Raw genomic sequence first — 11,679 nt, 5'->3', positions numbered from 1 at the left:
TGGCAGAGCCACTAAATGTTAGACACAGGGATTATAGGACAGGGAAAATGCTATTAAATGGAAAAACTATGTATGACCATGTATGTAACAGGATAAACCATGTTTTTTAAAAAGCACAAAAAAACACCAAAATGCTAGCATTTGTTTCTGGGGAATGGGCCTATGAATGTTTTTTATTTTCTCTTCTACAGTTTCTACAAAGAGCATGTATTACTTTTATAATCAGCGCTGGTCTGTGAGGTTAAGAGCAGTCTTCAGAGCCAGCCTCCCTGAGTTCAAATCCCAACAACAAACAGGCCTCAGTTTACTCATCTGTAGAATGGGGATAAAGACAGTACTTACTATAAAAGCTAGTTATAAAGCGAGTTCTTAGGACAATGCCTGTGCATAATAAACATGTAGTAAATGTTACTAGTATTCGTCTTTGGGGTGTTTGAATGAAATCCAACATTGCCACTGATACTGCACTTTTTTAAGCCTCTGACGCCTGGTGCCAAGAGTGCTACTTCAATACTGGAAAGTGCCAGAGAAGTAAAAATATGACCCACGAGTTTTACAACCCATCTGAGCAAAAGTCCCAAGTATTAATTATGGGTGGCAGGGGGAGTTAAAATCCTTTAAACAAAACAGGTAAAATTGCTGAGGGAAGTCAGGATTCTCAGTGGACCGACAGGAAGACTAGACAGAACAGTCTGGCCGTCTCTTTCTGGAAGATAAGGAACACCACTAGTTTTTCAACACTACTTCAGAAGACAAGTACTGACAGGGATTAATGGCGAACTACCAAATGGTTTATATTGCTGATGGCCTGAAAACAGTCTAAAGCAAGTCTGTATGCACTACAAACTAACCAAATGTTTTATTTAAACCATTTACATATTTAAATGCTATACTAGTGATGAAAGGAACAAAACCAATCACCACTTTAGGGAATCAAGAGAGGGGAGAATGGCTATTACGAGACCGCACTAAGGGACAGAGACAAAAACTAATACATAGAAGATGTACCCGTCCAACCCTTATGTACAAAATCACCTTCTCACCCAAGAGCCACGGAAGGCAGAGGGCTTCGGCTAGCACAAGCTTCCCTAGCAAGCTGTAGCACCCACTTCACCCGACCCCCCATCTGCTTCATTTCCTTCTCCTCTACCCAACTGTCTGACCAACCCCCTGCCACAAGGGAAGGGATGGGGCTGCCAGAAGCCGTGCTCGGATGAGACCGCATCCCGGCTGACAGTTTTGGAAAAACTACAAGTGGCTGCTTCCCACAGGAACTGAGAAGCTCTAGCCTCCACTGTTGGAAAGCAGGAAGCGGCATGACACCCACATCCTACAAAGTCAACTGCCCTGTGCATTATGACCCCATTATCTGGGAGTCGGACATGGGGGAGCATTTTCCCGCATCTCTGTCCTCAGTGATACCAACAAACCAAACTCTCAACAGACTCTCCATGGCGGCAGCCACCCGGGAGTCTGCCCCTCTCCCGTGCCCACCAGTTACACGGGTTGTGCAGGGAGAATATAAGCTCTGCGAGCTTCTGTGAGGCTGAGGGGACAGCTGGGTGTCTAAGGGAGGATTTGAGCACCCTAAGTACCTCGCCTTGGTGATTTCTACCAGAAACACCCAGGGTGGAATATGTCCTAGAACAACCAGTTTGCACTCTGCAATCCGGAGCAGGCTGACCTTCTAGAATAGTGTCTGGTCCCCGGGCTTGACCTCCTCAGTGAAAGACTCACTATCAGTATCTTCGTTTTGAAGATCAGGTAACCAAGGCTTGGAGAAGTGTAGTGGCTCAGCTGATGATGTAATTAGGAGGCAGCAAAATGGGGCTCTAACTCAGCAGGCCCAGTTCATTTTCTTAACCACTGATCCTAATACTCTCTATCTTCCTTCAACATCAGTTTTGATCAGGAAGCAAATGTCTCCCGGGACTATGATCTTAAAATGGCAATTTGCCGCAGTGCACGGGGCACCCTGGCCTTTCCAGATGAGTCCCGCTACTCACAGCACCGTCCTTACACCCCCGGGGAGGGACTAAGGACCAACCGGGGTGGGAGACAAGAGATTACTCACCCGCTTGTCCCATATCCGCACATCCCCGTCATGACTGGTGGCGAGGCAATTAGCATTTTTTTTATTCCATTTGACCTGTGAGGCACCGGCTGCAAAGGAAAATCAGGGGAAGAAAGCGGCTGCCCTCAACCCCCCTGGTATCAGAGTAGAAAGCGTTTCCAGGGCGGCTGGATAATGAGTTCCCGCTGAAGGAGAACAGAACCCGTCAAGTGTCTGTGACTGCACCAGCCCCACCATTAAAGAGACATGAAGCCAAGAAATTAATGAATTAACTCGCCGGAACAGGATCAGAGTCACCTAATTGAGGAAATAATCGCACTCAGGGAAAAAACCCTACTGGTGACCTCCGAGCAGAATCAGCAGGGAAGCAGGGTTTCTCACAAGCAGCAGCCCAACATGGCGCCACGGGGGGCGGTGGGCAACCGACTACTCTCACACGGTCTGTCTCTTCCTCATCCCCATCACCCGGGGCCAGCCCAGCTCTCCCACTCAGAAGAGCCTCAGCTCAATGCCGGCTCCCACCTACTCCCTCCCTCCCTCACTCACCTATTTCGGAGGGAAACCTTGGAGAAACAAAGGTTCCCGAAGCTCAGCTGAAGAATAAGGCCCCGAGTTGCCCATTTCTGCCCTCAGAAGGGTGTGGGCACCAGCCCCCTCCTGCGCTCTCCCCTCCCATCAGCGGCTGCACATGGCCCCTAGCCCTGGATTCAGTCAGGGAACGGGAACATCCCCCCACACTGTGAACTGAGTCGTTTCCCCACTCTGCCAACACAAAGAGGTAACAACAGTAAGAAGAGAGCTATCTGAGAGGAGGCATTAGCGTAACATGCCAGATGGGCCAAGACCTGTGAAAATCTAGGACATATCAGCACTGGTAGTTGGCTCTGAAAAATAACCAAGTTCATTCAGTTACACCGGAACAACACAATGGCTCTCCTTCCCATCTCTTCTTGTCCTTGCTCGGACCACAAGCATTTCTCCCTTTGGGCGAGGTGTTTATTACTGGGGACGCTGTGGTGCCCTGATCCAAAAAGAGTGGGAATGACACAACAAGGACTCAGAATCCAACAGGAAATGGAGTTAAGACCCAGAAGTTACCCTTGCTTGGCTTTGGTGAGGGTACTTGTTTGTTTTTTGTGTTTTTTTGCTTGAGACACAGGGCATCTTAAGTCTCCTAGGAATGAACAGTGGTCACCCCTAAAGGAGGAAGCTAGTGTAGGAGACCCAGTTTCTTTGCAAGAAAGGGTATCAACTACAGGAGAAAGTGAGTAGGAAGAGCCTGCCCCATTTCCTCAAGATAGATTACTCAAAGACTTCTAAAAGAAATATACTTTCCCTAGTGTGGAGGTCCATCAGACCATGAGGACAGCCAAAGGGTTCTGGGAACCCCCCAATTCAATCTGTTCTACTAGGGTTGCGACAACAGGGTCAAACAGAGTTCCCAGACCTCGGGTATTCTCAAACAGAGAACACTCTGGAGTACACACAGGCTCTTACTTACTCCCTACCCACTCATGAAGAGATAAGGACCACGGACTCTGGGAAGCAAAACTGGCCAAGTTGCACCTTCAGGGAAGGGTAGATCAAGCAGCTCACCAAATCCACAGCCTCTCATTTGCCTCTTTTCTCCCAAAACAGCTTTGCTACCACTGAGAAGTCGCACTGCGGGGGACCTGGGTGGCTCAGTGGGTTAAGCCTCTACCTTCGGCTCATGTCATGATCCCAGGGTCCTGGTATCGAGCCCTGCATCGGGTTCTCTGCTCAGCGGAGAGCCTGCTTCTCCCTCTCCCTCTACCACTCCCCCTGCTTGTGCTTTCTCACTCTTGCTCTGTGTCTCGGTTGCTCTTGCTCTATTGGAAATAAATAAATGAAATATTTAAAAAAAAAAAAAGTACCAAAAAAATACAAAGGAGCAGGATTTAAGAGACAGATAATGTATATTTTTAACAAAGATGTCAAAATACAATACTGATGGGACACCTGTGTGGTGCAGTCAGTTAAGCCATCAACTCTTGGTTTCGGCTCAAGTCATGATCTCGGGGATTTGAGATCGAGCCCTGCGTTGGGGTCTGGGCTCAGTGCTGATGTCTGCTTAGATTCCCTCCCTCTTCCCCATCCCTGTCCCTGCCCCACTCTTTCTCTCTTTCCAAAAATAGATAAATAAATCTTCAAAACACAATGCTGATGACTGGGCTTCATCACCGTTAAGATACACCATTTCTGTGCCCAAATTCTACTCTCCGTAAATACCCCACAACAGCCCCAAAGCCGAATTCCAAAAACAATCAGTTCCAACTGAGAAAACAGGGGGACCGGGAAGTAATTTCGAAGTTTCAGTATATCCACATTAAATGGCAACATGGGAGACACAATCAGCCTCATCTAGATTATGGGGAAACCATAAGACAAACAACCTGGTTTCCTCAATAAATAAACCTTAGGAAAAGAAAAATAAACCAAAAAAGGAGAGGGGGAAGAAACCTACCAATTGTAAAAGATGAGAAATATATCAGCCACTTACAAGTATGTTTTTTATTTGGATTCTGACTTAAATAATTTGTAAAATAACAACAACTGAGATTAGGGAAATCTGCATACTGCTAAAATATCTGATATTAAAGAGCCACTGTTAACCTTTTTAGGTCTGTTTATGGTATTGTGATCATGTTTTCTTACAGGGTTCTTCTCTTGCATAAATACCACCTACTGAAATATTCGTTGAGGAAATGGTATGACACCCAGGAAATGCTTCAAAAAATTCTTTTTTTTTTTTTTTTAAAGCAGGCTTCACGCCCAACGTGAGGCTTGAACTCACAACACTGAGATCAAGACCTGAGCTGAGATCAAGAGCCGGACACTTAACCAAATGAGCTACCCTACCCAGGCACCCCTTCAAAATCACTCCAAAAGAGATGGGAGTTGGGGCTGGGACAGTGGGTAGAGGTAAAGATGAAATAAATACGACTGGCTGGCCGGTGACCATTGTTGAAGCTGGATCGTGAACATAAAGCAATTTCATCTTCTACTTTCGTACGTGTTTGAAATTTTCCACAATAAAAAGTTTAAAAACAAACCATTTTGGCTCCTGTCCTTGAATCCTGAAATGAGTTCCTGACCATGCTTAGCACTCCTGACTCTAACTTCCGAGAGCAGCCTAAAACAAGCCCCTTGCTAGGAGGGACCTAAAATCCCACCCATCTGAGCCGGAGACTGGGGCAGGGGCAGTCCCCATGCAAGGAGGGACGGAAGGAATGACCTGAGCTGGGGGGAGCATATACTCACCTACAGCGGACAGTGCAACCGTGGGCTTCCTTGTGTCTCTGGAATAGAAAAGTCAGAGATCAAATGCCCGATCTGTGGGCCACCATCACCCCAGTACTTTCCACCCTCTGCACACAGTTCTCCCTCCCCTTTCAGTGGGTGCTTGGAGTTCAGAGGGAACATGAGGGCCTTAAAAACAAAGGTAAAGAGAGCCCTATCTCCCTTCAGGGACAAGCTTTCTCAGCTCCTTCAAATGAGGCTGAGGCTGAATTTCAAATCACATAGTTGGAGCCACAGAAAGCGAACTACATGATTCGGCATGGCCTGCGTGACCCTGACGTAGGGATGGAGGAAGCCAAAAGAATCCCTTCCTGGGGCCATTTCTCCTAGTGGCAATGAAGTGACAGTCATAGAGGCTTAACTTTGCAAGGACCTTCCCAGCAGGACTTCAGAGCTAAAGTAAAAGGTGATTCTCAAATACGCAGTCGCTAAGAGGGAGAAGCAGCCTAAGGGTCCACCGACAGAGGAGTGGATAAACACAATGTGGTCTATACACGCAATGGAATATTATTCAGCCTGAAGACAGAAGGAAGTCCTGTCGCAAGCTACAACAGGGACAGAACTTGAGGACATTAGGTTAAGTGAAAGAAGTCGGTCACAAAAAGACAAATACCGCATGATTTCACTTCCACTTATATGAAGTATCTCAAGGAGTCAAATCCACAGAAACAGAAAGTGGGAAGGTATGGAATGAGTAGTTTTAGCTTTGTAAGATGAGAAGTTCTGGGGATGTGTCGGGCATATATCTTACTGAACTGTACACTTAAAAATGGCGAGGATCTGGGGCGCCTGGGTGGCTCAGTGGGTTAAGCCGCTGCCTTCAGCTCGGGTCATGATCCCAGGGTCCTGGGATCAAGCCCCACGTCGGGCGCTCTGCTCAGCGGGGAGCCTACTTCCTCCTCTCTCTCTCTGCCTGCCTCTCTGCCTACTTGTGATCTCTGTCTGTCAAATAAATAAATAAAATCTTAAAAAAAAAAAAAAATGGCGAGGATCGGGGCGCCCGGGTGGCTCCATCGGCTGACCAACTGTTGATTTCAGCTCAGGTCATGATCTCAGGGTCCCAATACAGAGCCTTTCGTCAGGCTCTCAGCTGGGTGTGGAGCCTGCTTGAGATTTTCTCTCTCTTCCTTTTCCCCTCCCCTTGCTCTCTAAATAAATAAGTAAATAAATAAATAAAATCTTTTTTAAAAAAGTGGTGGAGATGATAAATTTTATGTGTTGGGTTTTTTGACCCCAATTAAAACCAAAACCAAAACAAACAAACAAACAAACAAACCTACTCCTGGATAGAACAGGAGACTCTCAGAGAGAGACCCTGGGTTCACTGTAAAGCCAGAGGGTGACTTCACCTCCAAATGGTAACGTGACAGGACTGGGCGTCAATCCAGACCTAGGGGCTGGATGGCCAATCTGCAGCTCAGGCTTACCATCCAGAAAACCTGAGAAGGAATCATCTGTTCAATGTCCCTTAAATCTTTAAATTATGAAAACAACTATTTCACATCAGTGAGGAATACTCTAACCTTGCCCCGTAGTTCCTGGGGGTTTTGTTTTGGTTTTTGTTTGTTTGTTATAAAGATTTTATTTATTCGTCAGAGAGAGAGAGGGAGAGAGAGAGCGAGCTAGCACAAGCAGGGGAAGAGGCAGAGGGAAAGGAGACTTCCCGCTGAGCAGGGAGCCCGATGCAGGACTCGACCCCAGCCCCCCTGGGACCATGACCTGAGCTGAAGGCAGAGGCTTAACCAACTGAGCCACCCAGGAGCCCCCTGGAGTTTTGTTTATTTAAGAGCAGCCTCCTTCCATCACCCCCAGATTTTGTGTCCTTCCCCACTCGGCACTGCCATTAGACCAACTGCGCCGAGGCACTAACGCGAGCGGGATGCGGGTGAAGTCCGCCACGCACATCCTGACCGCGGACTCCCTTTCCCTGGTGTGTCCACCGCTTAGAGTAAATCATCTCAGAGCCCCTGCCATTTGGGAGCAGAGCAGTCTGCTGGCGGGAAGGGGTCCTGTCTGGGGGACTCTACGGACTACACCCTCTGGTTAGTCCCCTCAAACTGCTATGGCAAAGGGAACTTTGCTCTACGAAGGGAGAAGAACAGACATTTACTAAGAACTTCCGACACACCAGGCCCCGGGCCGGGTGCTCCTTCACTTGTCACCTCACGAAGAGTAACCCTGAGAGGTGGCTCTCAGCGGCACTTACAGGTGGGTGATGGAAGTTTCGCCAAAAGCAAAGTAGACGTGCCTTAGAGCCCTGGCTGCCGTAGCACACGTATGTCTGTACCCACCAAGCTCACCCACTGTCACCTGTCACTTCAGTTAAACTTCCACTCAACTTCCAAATACTAGCACCTGATTCTCCGCCAGAGGGATTTCCCTGCTTGCTGAGGCCTGCTTTGCAAACCTCCGTGACAGGCCTGAAGTGCCACGGAAGGGAGGACCCAGGGCGCAGGCTTCAACCAATGACTGCCAATGGATGGCACCCCCACTTCCTTAGCCCTCAAGGGCAGAACACCTCCAATGAGGGAGTTCTGCACTAGCACATAGCAGCCCCCAGTAGGAGTAAACGCCACCTGTTCACAGGGGTACCTGAAGGATGACATGCCCCTTCCTGGAGCCTTCCTGGTCCTGTCTCTCTTCTCTACCTGCCACCGGCATTTCTGTCACCTCCTAAACAGTGTGCCGGCCACACATCCTCATCTCAGGGTCTGTGTCCCAGGGAAACCAAACTAAGACCCCTGATCTCTAAAACAAAGGTCCCAGATCGTCCCAAAGCCTGGTGGTTTGGCATTTTAATTGTTCTTACTTGATATCCCAAATGTAGATGTAGGTGTCCACGGAGCTGGTAACCAGGAGATCCGGCTCAAACACAGCCCAGTCCAAGTCGCTGGGAATATGAGATATAAACAGAACAATTCAGAGTCCAGTTCCAAAGTGCCAGCAGACTTAGTTTCTAGTAGCTTCCGAAAGTCACCACTCATGGGCCTCCCTAACATGACTTAGGGCAGCAATCTCCAAACTTCTCTGGGAATGAACAAGACTTAAGTGAGCTCCAGGGGAAACTTCCAGGCCCTCCCCCTTGTCATTCCCAGCTATACGATCACCTGCTCCCAAAAAAGAAATGGAGGATTTCAACTTCAAGTGCATGCGTGCGCGCACACACAGCAAAAACAAAGTAATTTTTGACTTATCATTCTCTAAATCAGATTCAACCACAGGTACCTGAGTAAAACCAACATCTCTTAGAGCAGTGGCAAACTGCCACGTTGCCACATAGCTTTCAAGAAGGGCAAGGCCACCCTACCCATGTCCTCTCTCCTAGAAAGGCCGTTCCTGTGCAATTAACACAGGCTGGGGGGTCCAGCCTTTCCCCAGCATTTCCTGGGCCAGCTGCCCCACTCCTGCACTCCCTGCTTGCTACCTCCCAGAAGGCGTATTCCCCACCCAGAAATAGTGACCTAAGGACAGGATGGATCAAGGAACACTCCAGAGGCCAAGGCCACAGGCAGGAGGCGACCATGCAGCTGAGTAATGGACTCTGCTGCAGGAGATCTGTGCCCCAAGCTGCAGAGAGCAAAGGGCTGTGTCCTGCTCTCTGTACTTCTGGGCACTGCCAGTTGTCAGCGGAGTGATTCTGCTAGCTCCCTCCCATGGCAAAGATCAGCTCTAATCCTTCACTCCAGACTGGGCTGTATCTGTCTTGAGTGTCTCCTGGGATCAGGGTTAGTGGTTACACCAAAGCTGGTTGATCTTGGCTATGAGGGCCATCACTACCGTGAACACTAAAGACCCAGCAGCCACCCGCGGCCAACGCAACACAGAGGGTCAGGCCATGCAAGGAGGATGGTGTCTTCATTTTAGTTCCCACGAGACTACGACAAAGGGAGACAGGCCAGGAGCTGCGGAGGGCTGGTACCTACCTGATGACACGAGTATGGCCTTGTAGGGTGGTGCCGACTTCCCCGCTGCCGTCTTTCCACTTATAAAGGTCGACCCGCTGGTTACTCTGAAAAGAAACAAGGGAAAGAAGGCAGCCAGGAGCACATCAGAACATACGCTCTCACTGCAATCTGCCGAGGGCTGAGAAGGGGAAGCCATGCAGAAACCAACGAGCATGGCAGAGATCTACGGACTGACTTCCTTACGAAGCCAAGAGAAATGAGTACACTTAACATCTGAGCCACCCTTAGCTCAGTCCACAGCACTCTAAAGGGCAGTGCTATCTTCAGAGTGAACCTACCCCGAACAGGTACAGCTGAACGGAAGCTACAGAGGCAGTACTGAGCGCATGAGCAATGGCTTATGGAGATGCTCTCTGGCCGCTAGAGGGACCGCCTCCCAACGCGGAAGGTCACACACCCATCTCTCCAGCTGCTGTCACACTAGATGTTTTTAGCTCGCCTTTCCCACTTATCAAATGCCTGGAGTCCTTCCACCACGCTTTAAAAACACATATGCACAAGAAAGAAAACAGAGCTAACACCAAAGGCATGTCCTAGGAGGCAAAATTATACAAATTCATTGAAATATGCCTATACTTTCTTAAAGGGTTAAGTAAAAAGACACAGGAAAAAACCGGCCAGAAGAAACCACACTACAATAGGGAAAGGAGAAAAGAAAAAGCCACATTTCACTAAAAGAAACAACCAGCCAGCAAAATACTTAAATATCAAAAGCTTAAGAAACACACCAAAAGTGAACAAAGATTATAACAGTCTGATTACTAATAGGTATCTAATAATTTCTGAACAGATACAAAAGATGCAGGTACATTATTATCTGTGTATTACCAGACTGATTTTCATTTTAAGCTCAGAGACAGACAGATGTACAAAGTTCTAAGGTTTTTATCCAGAAATGACAGTTTCCAATTCTAAATAGGTAAGGCTCCTGGTCTAAAGGTTAGGATTCAAAACAGCTTCCAATGGGAACAGGAATGAGAAGTCAAGTCCCCTCATCTTACAACACTATCCCATCTCCGCTGGGCAGCTCTACTGGTGCGAGTCTACGTCCTAGGAATCTTAAGAGCCCTGCCTCCTGCTCTTCCATACCACGCTGCACACTGGCTGCCATCACCCACCTTACAGGGGAGGCAGCTGAGGCTTGGAGAGTTGGGAGAGCACTAGAGATAAAATAGTGTCGAAACTAGGACTTGACCTCAGAGATGTCCGTAACTCCAAAGCTCTTTCTCCTGAAAAACGCTGTCTTCCAACTAACATCAATAAAACAAAAAAATCAAGGGGTGCCTGGGTGGCTCAGTGGGTTAAAGCCTCTGCCTTCGGCTCAGGTCATGATCTCAGGGTCCTGGGATCGTGCCCCCCATCGGGCTCTCTGCTCGGCAGGGAGCCTGCTTCCCTCTCTCTCTCTGCTTGCCTCTCTGCCTACTTGTGATCTCTCTCTCTGTCAAATAAATAAATAAAATCTTTTAAAATACAAAAACAAAACAAAAAACCAAAAACAAAAACAAAAACAAAAAAAATCAATAAATTAAACTTCATCAAAATCAAAAGTTTCATATATCAAAGGACATTATCAATAAAGTAAAAAGACGATCTACAGAATTAGAAACATATTTGAAAATCGTATCTCTGGGGCCTGGATGGCTCACTCGTTAAGCGTCTGCCTTCGGCTTAAGTCGTGATCCCGGGGTCCTGGAATCGAGCACCAAGTTGGGCTCTCTGCTGGGCGGGAGCCTGCTTTTCCCTCTTCCGCTCCCCCTGCTTGTGTTTCCTCTCTCGCTGTTTCTCTCTTGGTCAAACAAATAAATAAATAAATAAAATCTTTAAAAAAAAAAAGAAAAGACCAACTTTAATTAAAAAAGAAAATAAATGAAAAGAAAATTATATGTCTGAGGCATCTGGGTAGCTCAGTGGGATAAGTCGACTCCTCGTTTTGGCTCAGGTCATGAGCTCAGGGTCATGAGATTGAGCCCTGAGTTGGGCTCTGTGCCCAGCGGGGAATTTGCTTGTCCCTCTCCCTCTGTTCCTCTCCCTGCTCTGTATCTGTCTAAAATAAATACATAAAACCTTTTTAAAAAATCTTATCTTGGGGAGCCTGCGTGGCTCAGATGGTTAAGTGTCTGCCTTTGGCTCAAGTCATGATCTCAGGGTCCTGGGACTGAGCCCCAAGTCAGACTCCCAGCTCAGCAGGGAGTCTGCTTCTCCCTCTCCCTCTGCCTCTCCCCCTGCTCATGCTGTCTCTCTCTCTCTCTCTCTCTCTGTATCTCTCTGTCTCAAATGAATAAATAAACAATCTTTAAAAAAAAATTGTATCTCTGAGAA

The 11,679-nt window shown here is 47.7% G+C and overlaps 1 protein-coding gene across 3 annotated transcripts in view; it reads right to left on the bottom strand.

Annotated features, from left to right (window-relative positions):
• WDR59 (WD repeat domain 59) overlaps positions 1-11,679 on the bottom strand; it is a 93,468-nt gene that overhangs the window by 56,474 nt on the left and 25,315 nt on the right. For all 3 annotated transcript variants that reach the window (XM_080827735.1, XM_080827734.1, XM_080827736.1), the window contains exons 4-7: positions 9,319-9,404; positions 8,205-8,285; positions 5,357-5,394; positions 2,075-2,163 (exon numbers count right to left, since the gene is read on the bottom strand). In XM_080827735.1, the coding sequence (XP_080683861.1) occupies positions 2,075-2,163; positions 5,357-5,394; positions 8,205-8,285; positions 9,319-9,404 (294 nt within the window). The remainder of the gene's footprint in view (positions 1-2,074; positions 2,164-5,356; positions 5,395-8,204; positions 8,286-9,318; positions 9,405-11,679) is intronic.

This window comes from Martes martes (assembly GCF_963455335.1).
Source record: "Martes martes genome assembly, chromosome: 17".
Taxonomy (NCBI): domain Eukaryota; kingdom Metazoa; phylum Chordata; class Mammalia; order Carnivora; family Mustelidae; genus Martes; species Martes martes.
Note: the sequence above shows the minus strand (reverse complement) of the source record. Positions and strands in the feature narration are given on the sequence as shown.